At 40.4% G+C, this 20,664-nt stretch overlaps 2 protein-coding genes across 4 annotated transcripts; both read right to left on the bottom strand.

Annotated features, from left to right (window-relative positions):
• Nucleotides 1-425: 425 nt before the first annotated feature.
• LOC138059049 (anoctamin-4-like) lies at nt 426-11,812 on the bottom strand. Of its 2 annotated transcripts, none has more exons than XM_068904558.1 (6): nt 11,694-11,812; nt 11,205-11,589; nt 7,426-8,972; nt 4,820-4,944; nt 4,226-4,646; nt 426-2,273 (listed from the first exon to the last, which is right to left on the bottom strand). In XM_068904558.1, the coding sequence occupies exons 2-6, from the start codon at nt 11,532-11,534 to the stop codon at nt 2,024-2,026; spliced, it is 2,673 nt and encodes an 890-aa protein (XP_068760659.1). In that variant the 5' UTR covers nt 11,535-11,589; nt 11,694-11,812; the 3' UTR covers nt 426-2,023. The 2 variants fall into 2 exon arrangements, with proteins under 2 accessions (XP_068760659.1, XP_068760660.1); XM_068904559.1 differs by having other exon boundaries at nt 11,205-11,578; nt 11,694-11,801.
• Nucleotides 11,813-13,036: 1,224 nt separating this feature from the next.
• Nucleotides 13,037-19,581, bottom strand: LOC138059050 (anoctamin-4-like). 2 transcript variants are annotated; one of them, XM_068904561.1, is made up of 6 exons: nt 19,454-19,581; nt 17,793-18,090; nt 15,183-16,735; nt 14,555-14,685; nt 13,657-14,077; nt 13,037-13,429 (listed from the first exon to the last, which is right to left on the bottom strand). In XM_068904561.1, exons 2-6 carry the CDS (start codon nt 18,060-18,062, stop codon nt 13,198-13,200), a joined length of 2,607 nt encoding a protein of 868 aa, XP_068760662.1. In that variant the 5' UTR covers nt 18,063-18,090; nt 19,454-19,581; the 3' UTR covers nt 13,037-13,197. The 2 variants fall into 2 exon arrangements, with proteins under 2 accessions (XP_068760662.1, XP_068760661.1); XM_068904560.1 differs by lacking the exon at nt 19,454-19,581 and adding an exon at nt 18,224-18,758.
• Between the last annotated feature and the right edge of the window lie 1,083 nt (nt 19,582-20,664).

Raw genomic sequence — 20,664 nt, 5'->3', positions numbered from 1 at the left:
AACAATGGCTTGCTGGGGGTGCTCAGTCTCGCGGGCTCAGAAAACCTGGCTGTGGACATTGTTAAGGTTCTTCGCTCAATCCAGTACTAGTGTAAATTCAACATTCGAGTATGTGCGAGCGTATATTGCCTGTCTAAGGCCCGATTGACTTTGTCGCATCCGACAACGGCTGACGAGAAGCCCACGACATGATTTACGATTGTTGTGTACGTCAGAAAAAATGTCGTAGCATTTTAAAACATGTTTTAAAACGCTGCGACAATCGTAAGTCATGTCGTAGGCCTGTCGTGAGCTTGTCCCATGCGACAAAATCGTATCGTGTAAATCGGCCCTAAGGCGATATCCAAAATTCTTGTGCGTGTTTTTTTAATTACTATTTGCAATTTAGGTGGCTTCATTTATATATTACTACTATTGACTTGATCTTTTCCCTTTGCAAACATTTAATCAGTTCCAAAAGATGTGAATTGCTCATGAGCTGATTTAATGATTAAAAAAAAAACAAGAAAACAAGAGCAAAACACGGGAAAAGCAACGTTACCTTGGGACAGTGTTTATGACTGTTGCGTAAACCAGTTTAGCAGGAGCCCATTACTAGGAGCGAGCAAGTCCCATAATATTCCTGTCACGGCGTTTTCACAGATCAATGTATTTTTATATTGAACTTCCCGCGAATGAGACTCCCGCAGGAGCCCGATGACCAATCACAGGAAACGAACTTGACGTCATAGCGTCACCGAAGCGGAACTGCCTAATTTGTTGTTTTGAGGCAAAGGTAGTCCAAAAATAGATTGGTCTGTAAAAATGCAGTGACATAGGCTTATTATGGGAGTTGCTTGCTCCTACCCATGGACTCCTGAGTTTGGTTATTCCCCTACTTTACCTTTAGATACCCAGAGTCAGAGATGTCCGTCCTGCCCTTCATGAGTTATTTTGAAATCTCTGGAGATACACTCGATATATACGCTTAATTGACACTGTTATTACTGTCAGATCTATTAGAGTGGTTTTCAATTTAGTGTCGAAAGTAATTAGTGAATTGCATTGGTTTGCATTACTTCACTCAGTGATTGGTTCAAAGTTCTCGCGCCACTTTTTCAACCAACCGTGGCTCGCGCGTGCACATTTTCCCGCGCTTTGTGTCGGCTACGCGTAATTACTTCGAGTTTTCAGGATTGGTTTACTGGATTATCTCCGTCCTTTTTGATTGGCCCAAAGTAATTACTTTGGTTTTGGTTCTACGACACTCAATCGAAAACCGCTCTATCCCTGTTACGTTTACAAAATATAATAGAAACAGGCCTTTTCAGACTGTTTAAACTAGGAATAGCACTATCATCTACCAAGTCAGTGACAAAAATCTCACATATATCGTGTATCTGTTCCAAGGATTTGTTCTACCAGACGTAAAAGAACGAAGTACCTTTCAGTGCTAATTATAACATGGTAAGTAAATCCTAATGAATTCCGATGATATACGTTACTGATTTTAACATTTTTTCTTAAGGAGACTCAAAAGGGTTTTCCACAAGTTAAACTTTCAATCGAAAAGGATTGCAACACTGTCGTTCCTTCTAGCTAATTCTATGGTCAGGCAACTTTTTAAAGGGTGTCTGCGAGTGCCCAAAAAAATTGCCATGGCGACGGCGCAGCACACAAAAAAGCCTTCTAAAATTCAGTTTTTGGAACATATTTTAGAAACTAATTCGGTGACCTAGTTTGAGTTTCAAATTTCGAAAGCCCCACAAAATGATACGAAGTACGAGAAGAATTTGTCTAGTAGAATTTGAGTTATTTATGAAAACGCTGTTGGAAGATGAAAATTTATTTCCGGATTTTTTCATTTCCGCTCACCCTTTTTGTTTCATCAGCTGACGTGAGCAGCTTAAGTATTGCTTACGTGGGTTACACACGCTCGCGCTCAAGTCATCTGGAAGCACTTTCGAGCCTCCTTAACTACTTGTTGATACTGAATTTATCCCAACGAGGTCCGACTTGAAAGCTGTCTGGTCAGATTGTTTGTTTAACTTTCCCCTCCGCTCTCGTTCTCTTCATCGCTCACAGTTCCTAACTTTTCTTTCACAACCTGTTTCTCTCTTTCCTCTGTAAACTGAAGATCCTCCGGAACATCTGGTACAATCCAGGCTATCATGTTAGTTACTGAATAAACCACAAACTGGAAGGCAACCACGAAGGCCAGCCGGGCGGCCACCAAATTCCAGTATTCTTTGGAGTAATTGTATGGATAGGCACTATCTCGGTAGCTGGCATACCTTAGGAGCAAATGAAATAGTAAAATGAGGAATCAGCAGAATAGGCCTTTTTCCAGTAGTGTGCTCAGTTTACCAGGCCTTTGAATTAAAGATAGCCTGGAGTTGACCTTGCTTTGATACAAACCTCGTTGGTTTTCTTATGTAAATCATGTTGTTGTAATGCTAACAAGTTTCTACTTACGTAGAAAAAGCCGTGAGGTTTGTACCAAAAACAAGTTTAACTGCAGCCTCGCTTTTATTCAAAGGCCTGGTAACTGAGAAGAACTGTAAAATGGTCTTAATGCTTCATGCTCCACACAGTCTAACTGATATTGTTGGCAAGGCATTGCTCTGGGGGAGCTCCGTTTGCTGGGACACAAATAATACCACATATGTTTGGGATTTTGTAATTTGACTCTGTTGAATCAGCCTCCGCTTAGCTTGCACAAATGGTGAATGAGTCTAGAGAAAATCCCGGATTACAGAAATGCCCAAACTGCAACATGGGAAATAACTAACTAAGCATGTCACACTCAGCATAAATCCATTCTTTTCTTTGGGCAACAAACTTCCTATTGTATTGCCTTGAATAGGCTAAGTTCGATATATATTCAGGCTTGGCTTCGAGACTTTATGGTCAAATTTCATGGCTCAGTTCTGTTTTCTTTGTCTCACAAGTCTCAAGAGAGATTTCTTCTAAACAAAGCAATATTCAGATTTAACCAAAAAGCCTCGTAGCCATGTGTGAATATTGATGTATCGAACTTGGCATACGGTCAGCCTCATATGGGAGCTCAACTCTCAGCGAAGAAAGCCTGGGAGTGAGGTTGTGTAAGGGAATTCGCAGCTCCACTCGATCAAAGGGTAGATAACTTTATTCCACGGATAAGTTACTATCCAAAAGTTTCAATGCATGTGAGCAAATATTTTAGTATTTGCTAGTGTAACCTTGAATATGTACAATCTAAGCACATCTAAGTAAGGGCCTATTACACAAACGTTGGCTAAAGGTTACGTGAAATATTTCTTGTTCTGTGGATATATAGTAACTTAGTATCACCCAACTAGTGGACTAATGCAAATCCTGCATTTTAATTTTCTACGCTAGTAAAGGACTATTAGTAACAGTCCACGAATAACGAACAGCGTGACCGTTGCTTTCGTTTTATTCCCCAATAAATATTTCTTCAACTTGCATTTGCTAACTTTTGTTATTGCTTTTTCTGTCCGACTAGTTGGGTGATACTAAAACAATGAGACCCTTCGACCTCAAGGGCCACTGGTCAATAATCCATTCGGCTTCACCTCGTGATGGGCTATTGACCCGTAGCCCTTGCGGGCGAAGGTCTAATTGTTAATTACTATCCGGCCTTTGCAATTGATTTATAGTTTATTTCTAAATTAAAAAATTCATGGCTATGAGCATTAAAAATTAATCATTTCCGAGGAGACATTTCTAAATTTTGTTTTAAAATATTAAGCGCGCCATTGATTGAAATAAGAAATAAATCTGAACTAGTGGGAAGGGACCGGTTGCTGGAAGCTTGGTTAGCGCTAACCGTTGGTTAAGAGATATCAAAACCTATAGGTTTCCATGGTATTTAACGCTGGTTAGTGCTAACCATGCTTCGAGCAACCCGGACCAGATTGACTTTTTCGATAGTTTGGTCGGTTCACGGGAGAGGAGGTAAGCCTGAGAAGCCGGATCTGAATTAAACTTCTGGGAACAAAGAAGAGAATCGATTACAAAATCAACCCGCACATTCGGTGTTGGTTGCATTGCTGTCAGAGTATACCGCCGGTAAAGTCCGACAGTATCTCGATTTTCACCCAAGTCAGAGTGATATGTTGGGCAGCATGAAAGCTACCTGTCCGAAATTCGAACCACGGACAACTGAATTGGGGACTGAGGTAGGAGCTTTCGCCACAACATGTTACTCTTGAAAAAGCTATTCATCAAGAATGGCACTTGCCTGCAGTAGTCTCGAGTATAGTTTACATTGGCGGTTGGGTCACGTGGCTCGGTCCCAGGTTCCCAGTCGTACAAAGTCTTGAGATCAATAAGAGCGAGGCTGTTATTGACGTAACCTTTAAGAGTTCCTCCTTCCGGTGAATTTCGATCTGGCGAGAACTGGTACTTGTAAACCAACTTTGGGATGAACTCAGAGGTAAATGCCAACACAAAAGCGTTCATAAGGACAGCTATCTTGCTTATCCCTTCCAATACACTGTACCAGGCTCCTATATCTTCAACACGTACTGGTTGCGGCCGTCTGTAGTAAGTCACAAAAGTGACGGCATCAACGCGAATTTCAAGGATTGCGTTAATGAGAGCGAAGAATGGAGCGAGAGGGAAGGCGGCAACAAACATAGTTACAAAGGCGTACTGAAGAACTGCCAAGAACAAGGTTAAAAAAGATTTTTTTTGTTAGAGAATCAACTGCAGTTACTATAAAAGTGTTTACTCTGGGCATTTTAGCTCGGTATGATTATAGCACCCTATATCAACTTGAGCTATAAGCTTACATGTTACATTTCAGTATTATGGGCTCCGCTGGAAAACTCACCTATTTCAAGGTAGTCCCAGAATAAAAAGTGATCTTCAAGAGAACTCAAATCATAGTCCTTGATAAACTGTGGTCGGTCGCTGGATTCGTCCAAATTCCTCCGCTTCAGCCACAACTTAAACGACCTATGGGACAAAAGGGCAGCAACCAATCAGAATCTCCGAGAACATCATATCTGGGCCACAGCTATAACACCTACAAATCAATTTTGATTGGTTCAAAGAGAACTTCTCGAGTCAAGTTGGATTTATAAATTAATATGTAAGAAAGTCTTTTTCGGATTTACCGTGCACTCATAATTGACTGTCAAATTTAAATTAACAATATATTTCTCTCATCTTAAATGCCAGTTTTCAAATTTCTGGCCCGAGTGCAAATATCTTGGTTATCTAATAATCGAGAGGGAAAGCACACCACATCATGGGAATCTTCATTTTTTACCTTATTAGCACAAGGCTATCGTTTTCTAATCAGTCAGCCAACAATAAAGTATTAATGTTTAAAATTAACTCTGAAATGTGAACGCGATATACTCGATAATCTCTGAGCAATTGTGTTTTGAAAATTTGAAATTTTTCCAAAAAATGTATGGGATGATTAGTATGTTTTCTATGAGGAAACTCGTATGTTAATGAAACAAAATGTAAACAATGACGTCAGCAAAGATTTCCTTATTTGAGGGTCTGAGTATGGTAAGCCGACTAGCGACAAAGAGAGAAAAATATAAGTTGACTACCGACAAGACGCAAAAAAATTTTAAAACACCGATTAGCGAAAAGTAACTACTAACCGACAACCGACATGGTCCGACATTATTGAAATTTGTATTCAGAGAGAACATTCTAGTTTGGGAGGTAACAACTTTAAAATTAAAATTCAGTTTATTATAGAATCTTACTTTGTGATCGGGAAGGAGCGCGGGTTCATTTCCCGGACAGAGTCCGGTACTCGAACCCACGAGACCTCCTGCTCTCAGTATTACGAGTCTATTATTTTTAAGGGGAGTTGTCAAAAGGGTTCAGGCGCAACCTTTTTCCCAGGGTCCTCTCTCTTCCTCCTCCGAGAGAGTGCCCTGGTCACGTGTCTATGTGTACAAATCAAATCTGCTCTGAGGGTGGGTCCTCGACATAATTTTGTCAACGGTAAAATTCAGTTCTCTCTAGTAGAGGGAAGAAACCAATTGTTTCTCTTTACCAATTGCGCTCACGTTCTTAACTAGACTTCAAGTTGCGCTGCTTTCGGCTGGCTATACAGGCGCTACTTAAAAGTACTTTCTCTGGAGGCGTTGTATTTAAGGAAAGATGTAGTGGCAGTACTTCCGACAGGATACGGAAAATAGGTAGTTTTTCACGTTTTGCCGCGAATGTTGAAGGAAAGGGATGCAATGTACGACTTGTAGGTCCGTAGTTTTAGTTGTTTCTGAGCGTTTTATGTACGACCAAATGTCAAGCTTGAAAAATAAGCAAATACCAAATACGTTAATTCGCGGGTTACAATAACTTCTCATTGGGAAGGAACTATAGAGTGTATTATCTAGACGGGCTATGAAAGAGTTTTCTCTCATCCGGAGCCATCCTTCTTATCTTGTGAGTTCTTCCGAGCACAATTTATTTATCAGCGCATTGCATTGAATCGTGACGGAGTATATTTTAAAAAGCTGAAAGTACTCTAATGCATTAAATGACGCTTTTTCAGTCGGAAAGGTTCTTGTATTGCAAGGTTATTGATAAACAAAGTGGATTTACATATCTCTTTTTGGAGTTTGTTTTAGATTAATAGGCATTCCCGCGTCAAGCGATGTTTAATTTCCACTCCTTACTAGATGAGTTCAGAGGAGACAAAAATTTAACCGTTGTGTCCTTCTCTTCAATATCTCTCTAAAACATGCAAAAATCTAGTGAGACACGTGACCACACACAACCAGGATACTTTCTCGAGGAAGGAAGAGAGAGGACCCGAACGAGGTTGTATTATTTCAAGTTGTACACTTTTTATAGGCTTTCGTTAAGTCTTGAAACTGGCTGACTTACCTAGCGAATATGAAAAATTAAAATTTTTAATTATTAACTGAGATTTACTGACAACCGACAAAGATCGAATTTTTCAACCGACGTGCGTGACGTGCAGGCGTGACGGCCTGCTTAAAGGGAACTTCCACTAAAACAATAAAATAAGTTAAAGCCACAGAACATAATGTTTGCAATTAATTTTTTTAACCTTTTTTAATGAAAGCGTTTGAATCCGAAAAATGTGAATTTCAAAAACGCTTGTTTTGGCTTTCAATAAGCACGGGGGCCGCCATCTTTATTATTTGTGACGTGTCGTGGTTGCCCTATTGTTCTGACACAAAGAGCCCTATTGTTCTGGAACAATAGGGCAACCACGATACGTCACAGTTATTCAAGATGGCGGCGCCCGGGAAATTTGAAAGCCAAAACAAGTGCTTTGAAATTCATTTTTTTTAGGATACAGACGCTTTCATTGGAAAACGTTTAAACAATTTTAATTGTAAACATTTTGTCCTGTGTTTTAAAGTTATTTTGCTGTTTTAGTGGAGGTTCCCTTTAACTGGCCAATCATAGAATGCGTACTCAATAGTCACTTACGGAATACCAATTTCTATGACGTTTCCAACCAAATGCATTCCGATCATGATGATTGCAATTTGAATCGCCAGCTCCAGGAAACAGCCTTGTTCACTGCATCCATTTAATCGATACTTGCCCAATACCCGCGTGTACCTCCCCGGTGAACCGACTATGATCTCGGATTTGAAAAATGCGATGTAAATGATTGACGAGAAGGTGTTAACAAACTGAAACAAGGCCATTTTCATTGTGAAACTGTCTTCGTAAGAACTGAAAGTTGCAGGGTTTTCCCAGTTAGTCAACCACACAGCCAGCTTGTTGTACGCGTACTTAAGAATTGTGATGGCGATCAGGTTAATGGAGGCTGCTAAACCAGTGGTCAAAATTCGAGCGCGTTTCTGGACTTTTCCGTCTTGGCTGCCAGTAAGAACAGCAAATGCAGCAGCACGAAACACCACAACGCCTATTACAGCAGCAATTACGAGAGCAATCATGAATGCAACCAAGCTGAAAACAACAGAAAAGCGACGAGCACGCCTTGCTCTAGTAGCTCTAAAAAGGATCTTCCCTGTTTCTGGGTCTGGTTTGAAGGGGTCAAGTTCGTCTTTTGTAAGGGACCTGACGTATTCTGGTCGAAGTGGTTCGTCTCCACCCTCGAAATCCTCGGTGTGCCATTGATGAGCTAAAGTGGCTTGTCGTCGCTTCCAGAACTCAAGAAACAGCGTGGCCCAAATGGAAGCGACAAGAGCGAGTATAACAGTGCCGTCATTGTCAAATACATGGGTAACATAAGCGTAGAGGCAAGAAGTCGGAGCCAAGTCCCAATAGCTGCATTGCTTGTCACACAGAGGACACATATACCACACGCCTGCATTATTATCGTCGCACAGATCCCGGACTGGAATGTGAGATCGTGTAGATAAGATGCCGTACACAAACACAATCAAGGCAACAATAGCGAGCGGAACCAACATGGCGGTATAGAATCCTAGCCAGGCGAAGTACAAACCAATCTCGTGACCAAAGTAATCCTTGATAGCATCGTAAGGCTGATACTTAAAGCATCTACCGAGTCTTGCCCAGTCTCGTTTAAGGCGTTGGCGATCATTGACGGGAAACTCCCCTTCCTGCAGTTTTACTGTGCCATCGTGCAGTGGATAGTGCGTAGTATACGCTCCATCAAAGACAAGCCTTTTAATACCTACGCACTTCGTCTCCTTTGAGAAGCGAGTGTTTTCAAGTATCTGCTGAATAATATACAGTCGATCCACAGTGCTGAAGAAGATCTCCTTGTCTTCGTAATTCACGAACTTTGTTTGGTGCTCTTCCTTAAAGCGGCCCATGAAGTAATCACCTTTTTCTCGGATCGTTGCATCGTGGACGCGCAGGGGATCCAAATTAGCAAGTTTACTAATTTGCTTTGCGCCACATAATGACTCGAGAGGTGACCTGATTAGGACATCATTTGGTTGAATAGGCACTTTCAATCTCATCTCCTCTGCACTCTTGGCCAAGAGCTCCCAAGGTGCGTAGACCAAAACAAAATGACGCTCAAGCCGAGGCTCCTGTATGGCATGCAAAAAGACGAAGTCAAGAATGAGGTTGTTTTTCGCTTACTACTATTATACCTAATCAGTTCCGCACCTCTTGGTTCACTTTACCCCTTCCCCCAAAGAAAGAATTCTGGCGTGAGCGCGAGAAAACTGAGTGAAAACTGAGCTCCTTTGGCCAGTCCCTTGTTTGCCAGTCTTTTTAAGATCTAGATCTCCAAACATAAAGAGGTAACCATTTCACTCAAACACACAATTCTACAATCCTGGACGAAATTATTGGCAGAATGAGAAAATAAAGTCCATATAGCACAAAGCGGTTTGAAAGGCAACGCAATGACGGGTACAACCTTCTCCTCCCTCCCAACTTACAATGTTGATTTGAAAACCGGAAACATTGTGAATTCAACAATGCTTGGGGTTTTAGGGGGCGCATGATCACGAGAGGCCGCTGTGAGGAGAATTATTGTAAAATATAAGGTATAGTATTCACGTTTATTTGAAGAATGGTTTGCCTCACATTACTGAAGGTCTTCTAAGAATTTTTTAGTTTGTCAGAATCAATTAAGTGGTGTAAATTAAAATTATCAGATTCTTCTAGAGTTTAACAAACTTGTCCAATATCCAAATGACGTCTAAGCTGGCGGCATGGATTTGAATAGTAAATTCTTCCTCTCATTTGTGGTTATATTCGCATATTCGCGCAAATCAGCAGTTGAAAGAGTGACTGTTTGCGCAGAACATTAGGTGGGGGGGGGGGAGGGGGGGGGGAAAGTGGTTGGGTGAAAGAAGAATAATCGAGTGTATTTTCGTTATTCCATCATTCCAATAAAAAGGAACTCATTATTCCGTTGAAAACATTTTCTTATTCCAGTTGACAAATCGACTATTCCAAAGAAAGTCGTTATTCCGCCCCACAAAATTTCCTTTATTCTTATTACATAATTCCTCTTCACCCTCCGATTATAAGACTTGATATTACTTACGATCATTACGAGTATCCTACGCAAAGAAAATATGTAGACATGCGGTTATTATGTTCGGGTTGTGTCCGAAGAATGTCTCGCAATGATATCTGTGAGGTCTCTTAATAAATAAGAATTGCTATTAATGTTAATGTGCCAACTAGAGCCGTAAGGGTTTCTTTTGTTGATGTAGTTAGTTCATTTTGAACGACAATGTTTTTAAACAGGTATCTTCCGTTAACAAGAACTTGATCGTGCAGCCGTTCATGCTGAAATTGCTATGTTCAAAGAGCAGCAACATAAAAATCCAGACAGTTCTTTTTTGTCTTTGTACATTAAAGCTCATCATCTTTCTTTCCAGTCAGATGCGTACGTATGGACTGTATGCACCATTACGTTTGAAAGTGGTTTTCGTGAGTAATCACAGCCATTTGAGCAAACAGGTTTTAAAATTGACATCAATGTTAATTTTGAAGTCAATAAACTGCAGATAACACTGACATGATTTCTGTTTTCATCAGTGCTAATGAAAAATGCAAGAATATTACTGATGAAATCGGTGGACTTCTCCCGAAAGGCTCGCCAAAAGATCGCCATTGTCATTTAAATTTGGTTAAAAGTCCCAATTAAAATTTTTTCGCAGGACCTTTAAACCCATCTTTCATATATATGATTGATGATTGAAGCTGTATTTCGTTGGGATCACGCGTATCAAGTTCAACCATTTTTATCTCGCTTAAACCAACTGAAGCAACAATTTATATCGACGGGACATCAAATTAATAATGCAAGTGTTCATTTGGGCGTTGGATGCTAAGGGTTCAAATCGTGGTCTAAACACTGGCCGAATATTGTCTTCGATTAGCCTGTAGCAAGCAGACACCCACAAAACTTTGTGAAATAGCCAACTGCTCCTCTGCCAGTTGAGGCCGGTTGACTTTCTTTACCACTAAATGTTTGATTTGCGATGAATCTTATAAAATAACCGAGGAGCAGTGTTTGCGCAGTGATGGTAGTACTCGCCTCCCAATGTTGCCCAATGTTACTTCCAGCACTCAACGCCTTATCAATTGTTTCTCTGTATCGAGAGGTTTTCGTTAGGGTACTCTGTTATTTTTTCTCTTATCAAAAGCCAGCATTTCATTCGACCTGCCTTAATTTAGTGTGATTTGATGTGATTTATGTTCTCCCCTTGTTCTCAGATAGCCGTAATGATGAGCTTGAGACGTTTTGATTTAAATAAAGTGATTATTTTAATAAATCAAAGCCGTTTGAACAGTACCTTTTGCGCGATTATACTCTCGCGTCGAAGAACGAGACCCTTCTTTTGCAAACGTTTCTCGAAGAATCTTCTTGATTTCTCCCGGGTTTCGGCTTCTTGCTTTGTTTCTTCATCTTCGTCTTCCTTCTCTTTGCAAGTCTCGTATACTAAGACGTAGTCTATGCGTCTGCCCCCAACTGAAGGGTATGGCACCTTGTCGTCAAACGGCTCTGTTGTCGGTGCATTCTCTGCTTCCATCTCCATAGGGATATCATTTTGCTCGAGCTTGGAATAAGCCCCTCTATCCATGGTGTTGAGATCTTTTCGTCGTTGGAACAGCCGTGGAAACATAGGAAAGGAATTACTGGTTTGGAGACAGTCCGTGCAGTCTAGAACTGAAATGATACTAGAATAAACAACAGTTTAGTTATCAATGGTTTCATCGCTCGTTGCAGTCCAGATATCTTTTGTTGGGTAATGCTACACTGACAAGTAAATCCAGCGACTGACCTTGCCGCAGCGATTTCCTAATCGACTGTTAATCTCATCAAACCAGGCAGACACAGCCTTTTCCACAACAGAACAACACCTCTTGTCGCCGTTTATTCAATATTGTCATTGAATTTTCTGTAATTACCATGAAAGCATGTAAATGAATTAATTAAAGCATGTATCACAAAGATCAAATTGCACCACTAGCCGGATCGGGTCCAATCAGGGACCTAAAAAAAAAGAATAAAAATATTTCTTTGCTACGTCTGTTGTTAATGGTCACAAGTTATCATTGTGTAAATCACAAATGTAAGTGGTGAATCATTAGAAGACCAACCTTGTTTAATTGCTTTTATATGTTTTGATTTCAATGTTATTCATGTACAATATTGAGGGCAGCATTTTCTTTTCAACAATCGGACATAATTATGCTAGCATCAGTGAATTCTTTTCGATGACAGAGAATTCTCCCGAGTATCTCTCAACTCAGTGATCTACGTAAGCATAAAAAGCAGTTTATTTATCTTTTACTTCAACCGGCGAAGTTAACCGCTGCTTGCCGGCTTGGAACTCCCAAGTAAAAAAAGTATGTTTTTATTCACGTGCTGAACGAATCTCTTGCTCAGTGGTAAATATCATGTTTAGAACTCCAGACGACCACATATTCACTTCGTTTATAGTTATTTGTCGGTAAGACTCTGGAACTCTCTTTCTCATGATATTAAGTCCTCCGCTTCTATTCGAGGGATGATTTAAACGTAAGATTAAATCGCCGGTTTAACTTAGTAATACAAACCTTTTTGTTCCAAGTTTCTTGTACACAACCCATTTCATCGTTTGATTGTAGCTAAATAGTAGTGGCCTTTTATTGTCCCGGGGATGAAGCTTCCAACTGAACGAATAAGTCACTAGGGACCTTTAGATTCTAAGACGAGGACGAGAACGAGTACGAGTTTTGACTGGCAGTTTTTAGCAAAAGTACTTAGAACATTTATGACCAAAGGTTGCTCAGTTATTCTTGTTGCTGGTAACTGAGCCTTTTTGCTGATCGAAAAATGCCAAAACTGCTACCGTGTTGTTGACTTGTTTTGACACGACGACATTTTTGCAAACCTCGTTCGACGGCATCACGTTTTTCCCGCCAATTTGACGCTGGTTTGCGCGCGCTCACTGATGTTCTATGAGAAAATCTCGTACTCGTAGTTGTTCTCGTCCTAAGAATCTAAAGCTCTCTAATTAACTAAAAGGTGGTCACCTTCATTTTGGGCGGGGATTTACAGGTGGTTTTCCAACGACCACAAGGGATGTGTGGGATGTCAAAATTTACAAATCTTTGCAAAGGGAAAGTCAAGTGAAACATATTTTTAAAAATTACATTATTTATTTTAATCCTTAAAACATACAGAAGAATCGTCACTTACAATAACTTGAATAACAAAAATTGAATTATCATAATAAATGCGTGAACGAAAAGCGAGCGTCAGCTGTGATGACTCAAGAGTGACATTTGTCACGGGATATATCACACATTATCATTGTTTTGGTCTTTAAGTAGCGTTTTTTCTAACTCTTTTTCTCGTTTCATTCTAAACATTAATTCCTCGGGAACATCAGGAATTGCCCATGCGATGAAAGAGGTGATGGCATACACAGTGAACTGAAAGGCAAATACGAAAGCAAGACGAGCAGCTAATATGTTCCAATATTCACTGGAGTGCTTGTATGGGTAGTGGTTTTGAAAGTAACCTTTGTACCTGTTGAGCAAAAAGAAAAAACAAAACAAAAAAAAAAAACATTAGGAATTAGATTGACCAGTCCTGGCTTGACAGCCTGGAGGATCAAGTAAGCACTTCAGTCCTGGAGTCCTGGGCCGAGTTGCTCAAAAGCCGATTGATATTCTCGTCCCCAGAGTCCAGTACGACACTACCAATGACTTAAGAAAAACGCTAAACCGCCCGGGTATTTTAATTTGTTTACTTACCTGCAGTAATCCCGTGTGTAGTTGAGGTTCTTTGTGGGGTTATCTGGTTGGGTGCCCTTTTCCCACGTGTAGAGGGTATTCAAATCGATGAACGCAAGGCTGTTGTTGACGTATCCCTCCAAAGTTCCTGACCAAGATGCATTCTCGTCGCGAGAGAACGCCATCTTGTAGGCCAGTTTAGGAAGGAACTCGGAGGTAAACGCCAGGATAAAGGCATTGACAAGTACTGAGATCCTGGTTATCGTCTCAAGTGCACCGAACCAGGCCCCTATGTCCTCCGCGCGGACCGCATCGGCGCGACGAAATTGACACAGAAAATTGATGGCATCTACGCGAATCTCCAGGATCACGTTTAAGAGTGCAAACAGTGGTCCAAGAGGGAACGCCGCCACAAACATTGTCACAAAGCCATACTGCAACACTGAAAAAAATGAAGAACAAACAAGGAATAGAAAATTTGGCACCACTGGTTTGTCATGGCGAACAATAATACGCAAAACGTCGGTTTCCAATTGCTCCTAAGAGTGACCTTTCTGGTTCCTGATTTTGATTGGAGGAAAAGTCGCCCGTCGCATTCCCATCTAATCAGACTTCAGCAAAAGCAACTGTGACTTGATAGCATTCCTTCAACCTTATTTAGCACAGGATACATGTATTTGCTTCCTCCTAAGATTCGTTTATTTGGTTTATGATGTGTCTGTTGAATTTGACCAAAGTAACTACCTCGGTTTTGGTCAAACCGCAATAAATTTGAAAGTCCTTACCTTTGCATTTTTGTTTTTTACCCGGTTTAGTTTTGTTTTTATTAGTTCTCACATACCATGATACGAATACCTTTGTATGTTATTTTTTAATTTTCTTTCGTTTAGAGGTAAAGTAAAATAACATTTTTTTTTACCAATTTCAAGGTATTCCCAAAACATAAAGTGCCTTTCTAAGGGACTGAGATCATGATCCAACTCATACTGTGGACGTTCGACATCCTTTGAAGACTGCGACCGGCGTTTCTTTAACAGCATTTTCAAGTACCTAAAAAGAAAATCGCAAAATTTTTCAAGTCCCACTGTTTTCTGTTTATCTGATAACCGAGGGATCCAGTCCACTACCGCGGGGCCATCCTCAGAGACCCAGAGAGAGAGAGAGAGAGAGAGAGAGAGAGAAGCAGGGCCAGGTATTCAACCTTTCGTGAGGTGAGTGTCCGCTAGCCACCTCTTTTCTACGCCCCAACACAATGGCTCATTTTGTTCCAAATCATTCAATAATCGTGATCTCCCCATCACATATATAAGTAACGTGAAAGTAACCATTAATTTGGAGACTGGAGGTGGGCTGACCTGCCTAATGATTTTTGTGAATGTGGATTACTGAGTGCGCGGGGCTTTTTAAAAAGTTCATTTAAAGAAGCAGGTATTCAAAATACGGCAATTGAATTGTAGACTGGCTAGATTTGGCGGCTGGCAGAATGAAATCAATTTTAACAACGGTGACATTTAAATCAGAAGTTAAGTAAACGGAACACCACTTACGGAATTCCAAGTTCAGAGATGTTGTAGAATATTTGTTGCCCAACCATAATGGTAGCGATCTGAATGGCAAGTTCTAAAAAGCATCCCTGTGCACTGCACCCATCTAGACGATATTTTCCAAGGACTCTTCTGTACCTTCCTGGAGTGCCAACTATCAACCCAGATTTGAAAAACGCTATATAGAAAATTGAAGTGTAGTTGTTGACGAACTGGAACAGTGCCATCTTGCGGGTGAAGCTATCTCTATACTCTGTCTGAGTTTGTGGATTTTCCCAGTCGGTGAGAAAAAGTGCAAGCTTATTGTACACAAGCTGTAAGATCTTTATTACAACAAGGTTTATGAAAGCAGCGGTTACTGTTGTTAGGATGCGAGCGCCATTTTCGATTTCTTTATCCGGGCTACTGCTCAAAACTGCAAAAACTGCCGCTCGGTAGACAACGACGCCAATCATTGCTATTATTACTAGGAGGACCATAAAAGAGATGATGCTGAACACGAAACTCAAACGACGAAACCGCTTGACTTTAACCTTGCTGGGGCGAATTTTTCCAGTATTGGGATCAGGTTTGTAAGGATCGGCCTCTTCTTCGGTTAAACTCGCTAAGTATTCGGGTCGGAATTGCTCTTCTTCTTCTTCAAACTCTGATGTGTGCCATCTGTGGGCAAGAGTTGCTTGACGTCTTTTCCAAAATTCCAAGAAGAGTGTGGCCCATACGGATGCGAAGAAAGCTAAGACAACGGTCCAGTCATTGTCAAAGAAATGCGTGACCTTAGCATAAGTGCAGGTGTCTGGGGCAAGATTCCAATAGCTGCACTGTCGATCGCACAATGGACACATGTACCAGACATTTCGGTTGCTTTCACTGCAGAGATCACGAACTGGTATATGAGAACTAGAGGAGGCAATTCCATAGATGAAAACTATCAGAGCAAAGATCGCAAGAGGAACCAATATAGCAGTATAGAATCCAAGCCAAGCAAAGTACAGCCCAATTGTGTGGCCAAAGTAATCCTTGATGGCATCGTACGGCTGGTACTTGAAGATCCTACCAAACCTGGCCCAGTCTCTCTTCAGCTGCTGCCTCAAATTAACAGCAGTTTCACCATCGGAAATTTCATCCTCTCCTTCATGAAGTGGGTAACAGCTCTTGTATGCACCGTTGTAAACAAGCTTGGTCAGCCCAACATCAGTGGGGTCATCGGAATACCGCGTGTTACTTAGGAACTGCTGGAGAAGGTGCTGTCGATCGATGGTGGAGAAGAATGTATCTTCATCGAAATCCTTATGATGGAGATATTCCGAGAGCCGATCTCGCTTAAAGTGACCCATGAAGTAGTCGCGGCTTTTTGGGACAGAGGCATCTCGAATCTGGAACGGATTTTTTCCCTGGAACTTTTTTATGATATTTGATCCAAGAAAGAATTCAAGCCACGATTCAAAGACGGTGTCATTAACCCGAAGAGGAACTTTCATCTTCGATAACTCCGCTCGTTTGGCAAGAACCTCCCAAGGGGCGTGAATCAACACAAAGTGCCGCTCAGTGTTGTTATCCTATTTTAAAAAAAAAAAGAGGCATCATCAATAGTATCTGTGTTAAGCTTGTTACACATCTGTCAATATTTTAAACTCGAAAATAAGAGATTTCAAACTTCACAGTGAAATGACCAGCATGTGACACGATCATAGGTCAAAGAGCGCATCAGAGAAACTGTCACCAATCGAACCCATGACCTCGTTCACCGGGATTGACCTGGAGGTTGAAAAGAAAGGAAGCAAGGGAGGAACGAAGTAAGGAAGGGAGGGAGGCCCGAGGGAGCTATGGAGGGAGTGAATGAGTGAGTGAATGAATGAATGAATGAAAGAATGAATGAATGAATGAATGAATGAATGAATGAATAAGTGAGTGAGTAATCTTTTCTTTTTTGAAACATTAAACGGATATATTTACCAATTTATTTTAGATGTAACCTTATTTTCTGCTGTAAATAAATACTCGCCTTCTCGTTATCACTTAAATTGGTGTAACGAGTTTCAGCATTTGACATATGTGAGTGCAGCTCACGTCTAAAAGTGGTATACCCCCGACAATACATCAAGAAATGCTGTTCATTTTCTATGCAATTTTCTTTGCATTCTGAACATGTTCGATCTTCTGCTGGGATTAATGCTCCTCGAATGAATGAATGAATGAATGAATGCATGAATGTATGAATGCATGAATGAATGAATGAATGGGAGACCATCGATTAAGGCTTTACACTTACTACGATTTGGAAAGAGGTCAATTAAAAGCTCATCCACATTACTGGCACTATTGGTCATTGGTCTCCGAGACAGGCAAGAAAGTTTTAATTAATTGCAAAAACCTGGCACTGCAAAGCGCCGTCGCAGTCGACAGAAAGGCAGCATGTGATAACCAGGCATGAAAACTGAATTGCAAGAGGAATATATTTTGTTAAATCATTCTTTAACTATCATGGCTTATTTACAATAATTCAGATAACATGGTTGACTTATTTTGAAATTCGAACTTTTTTTGAAGCACTTGACAGAAGTGCTTGTTGCCCTAATCTTAATGTGTTCGTATCCAACGCCTTTAAAAAATCACCTTCTTTGTTCGATGCTGTAGGTTTAATCCTTGTTTTTGCAGCTGTTTTTCGAAATAAGTTCTTGCATCAGCTAGTCTTTGTGCTTCTGCCGCTGATTCTTCGTCATCGTTGTCATCTTCTGACGTTTCATAGACCAAGACATAATCAATCCGTGGCTGAGTTGGTTCGCTTCGATGCAAGGTTACATGTACTGTGGCTGAATCGTCGGCAACGGTATCTATCTCGAACTGTTGTCCCTCGCTTAATCTCGAATATGGTTGGCGGCTCATGTTAACCTCACTTTATAAATTCAGTTAGCTGCAATAGAAGAAGACTTGTTTAAGTTTGCATGTAATTTACTTGTCATATTTGTAGTTCACTGATTTACTGCTGAAACAATGAAAACGGAAAACAGGGTTTAAATAATTTCTGATAGAAGAAAGCAATTTACCATAACTATCTCACAGTTTCGCCCTTCCAGTAGAGAGTCAAACAAACGGCTTTCTTCGTCTAAATTTCTTATGGTTTCAGTTATAATTTGATGTCTTATTGTTCAGTCTTTAAGTGTCCTTGGGATTTTATGATAATTAACACGCTTGAGCAAGATTGAGATTGCAGTCTCGTGAATTACTTGTAAGACGACAAAGAAGCGCTTTGATTGGCTGTTATCTATCTTACACTAGAAAAGGAACACAGATTGAGATGCCAATGTTGCGCGTGACTTTCATCATAGAGGATCTTAGAGCAACGAACACCATCTCAAAATATAAAAATAAACACGAAAGCGAAGGGCGTACAAATATGGAGAGAAAATGAAAAAAGAATTGTCATGTGCTGGCATTCTACTCAAACCAAACTCTTCACGTTGATTTACAAGTAGTGGCAAAAAAGAAAATTCACCAAAATGGAAAAACGAGACCGGGAACGTGCACAGTCATAAAAAGCGTTTTCGTGTTCGTCGTCGGCGTTGTCAATGCTGTTATGGCGTGGAGCCAGGGCAAACACGTCACCAATATTTGGCATAATTTTTTAACAAAGAACTCGAGATTCAATTAAGCTCTTCTAATCCCGGTTGCAGCTCTATTGTCTTAATTACTCTCCATTATTGCTGTTAAATGTGTTCTGGACTATTCTCAAGAGGCGCTGGATAACGCGGCTTCATCTCAATACTTTTCATAATCAAACAATGACATTGCAATTGGTTGACCAAAGTTTGTATTACGAGTTTTCGCTGGAAGTTGTCAGTATAATCCAAAAAATGTCATACTGAGGTCATTGTTGTACATGATTAAAAATAAAAATATAAATGGACTAGAATAAAGAACGATCATATGCCAATCCCAAATATGGGGTCAAGTATGTGTATATTGTTGCGATACTCGAAGAATGTATCAAAGACGACTTGAAGTCAGTCGATTACCTCGGTACTTCAGTCAGTGAGCGCTATACCGCAAAGGAACTTATTTCACAACGATATCACAATAAAGAAAATTGTGTTCCGCACTTGAAGACACGAATTAACACCAAATGGTAACTTCGAAACACCAGCAAACCTATAATAAACTACAGTACCAGAGATAAAACCTTTAAGGATTCGAAAAGAAAACTCTATGGACTTAAGATATTTGAAATTACAACATGCTAACAAGAAAAAAAGACAACTAAAGGGTAACATACTTACACTGTTACGCACCATCAAAAGTCGGCCCACGATAGTTTGTCAAGAATATTCCAATCCGGGATTCCAATACGGACAACTTTGAACTGCAGAAGCCGTCTTAAAATGCTAGACGATGCTGACGTTTGTTCAAATAATCCAGACTTTAGAGGTTACATTGGCCAGCTGCCCCCATGCAGTGGCGTTACAGCCCCGGTCAATTACTTTTTTTAGTCAGTGCTCGCAAATTCTCCGGCTGCACAAGCTTTTAACTATTTGTCCCTTTTTGGCCGCAATTGAAGAGGAAACTAGTTGTGCTGCATGATACTGCGAGAGAAAATTAAAATTATAGGTAAGTAAAAATAAAAACCAACAAACGTTTCTCGTCCAGTTATTTGAGAAGGTCGTTGTAGCAGACAGCGTGAAGCGGCAAGGGAATTCGGTTAAAAAGCTTTTGTTTTCACACCTTCAGATTGACGTGATAGTGACATCCGTAACATTTGGGCCCGGTTGTCCAAAAGCCGATTAATGCTAATTAACCAACGAGTTTATTTCTCTGCTCCCCAAATTATGCTGCGCAACGCTGATATTCGGCAAAACTTTACATTTGAAGAAGTCAATCTTGAAAACAAAAATAAGCAAAAGGAACTTTCAACCAAAAAGTTGAAAACATGAAACAAACATTTACGCTAATCCTGGATTAAATTAATCGGCTTTCGAACAACCGGGCCTTGAGTGTTATTTTTGACGTTAGCGGCTTCAAAGATGATGGTTTCTTTAGTTTATTAACATCTACCAATTTTCATCTTTCTGTATAGGAAATGCATGGAGTTGGCGCTTTAGAAGCTTTATTTAATTTATTTCCTCTTGGGTATCTGCTTGGAGTGTATGCGCATTTCCACAAGCATTATGATATCTAGAGTCCCACGCAGACGCTGACACACTGAGCCAGATGATTTCCAGTCTGAAAAGGAGTGAGTCAAAAGCAAAGTACGTGACTATTGTGACCTTCAAAAAAAGGAGCAAGGTCACGTCCGAATTGTGAATACAAACAAAATATTCTGCTTCCTTGGAGCTTTCTTGGCATATCTGGTGGAACACCAACCTTTCGTAAATACTTTTGTTCTGGGGCCATCGTAGTTTGATCAAAAATAAGACACAAACAGCAGTGATGAACATATTGAACTTGTTCATTTTGATTATGACTTGACGTTTCGTATGTGCTTTACATACAT

This window comes from Montipora capricornis, chromosome 8, assembly GCF_036669925.1.
Source record: "Montipora capricornis isolate CH-2021 chromosome 8, ASM3666992v2, whole genome shotgun sequence".
In the NCBI taxonomy this organism is placed as follows: Eukaryota; Metazoa; Cnidaria; class Anthozoa; order Scleractinia; family Acroporidae; genus Montipora; species Montipora capricornis.
The sequence above is the reverse complement of the archived record's forward strand: the minus strand, read 5'-3'. Positions and strand labels throughout refer to the sequence as shown.

Bases quoted from the DNA above. Each gene is read 5' to 3' on its own strand.
- LOC138059050 (XM_068904561.1), bottom strand. From the start codon at position 18,062: ATGAGCCGCCAACCATATTCGAGATTAAGCGAGGGACAACAGTTCGAG. The intron at 16,736-17,792 runs GTGATTTTTTAA...TTTTTAAAATAG, and splicing joins TACAGCATCGAACAAAGAAG to GATAACAACACTGAGCGGCA. The intron at 13,430-13,656 runs GTAAGTAAACAA...TTTGCTCAACAG, and splicing joins TACACACGGGATTACTGCAG to GTACAAAGGTTACTTTCAAA.
- LOC138059049 (XM_068904558.1), bottom strand. From the start codon at position 11,534: ATGTTTCCACGGCTGTTCCAACGACGAAAAGATCTCAACACCATGGAT. The intron at 4,647-4,819 runs GTGAGTTTTCCA...TGTTCTTGGCAG, and splicing joins CTGGGACTACCTTGAAATAG to TTCTTCAGTACGCCTTTGTA. The intron at 2,274-4,225 runs GCAAGTGCCATT...TTTGCTCCTAAG, and splicing joins TATACTCGAGACTACTGCAG to GTATGCCAGCTACCGAGATA.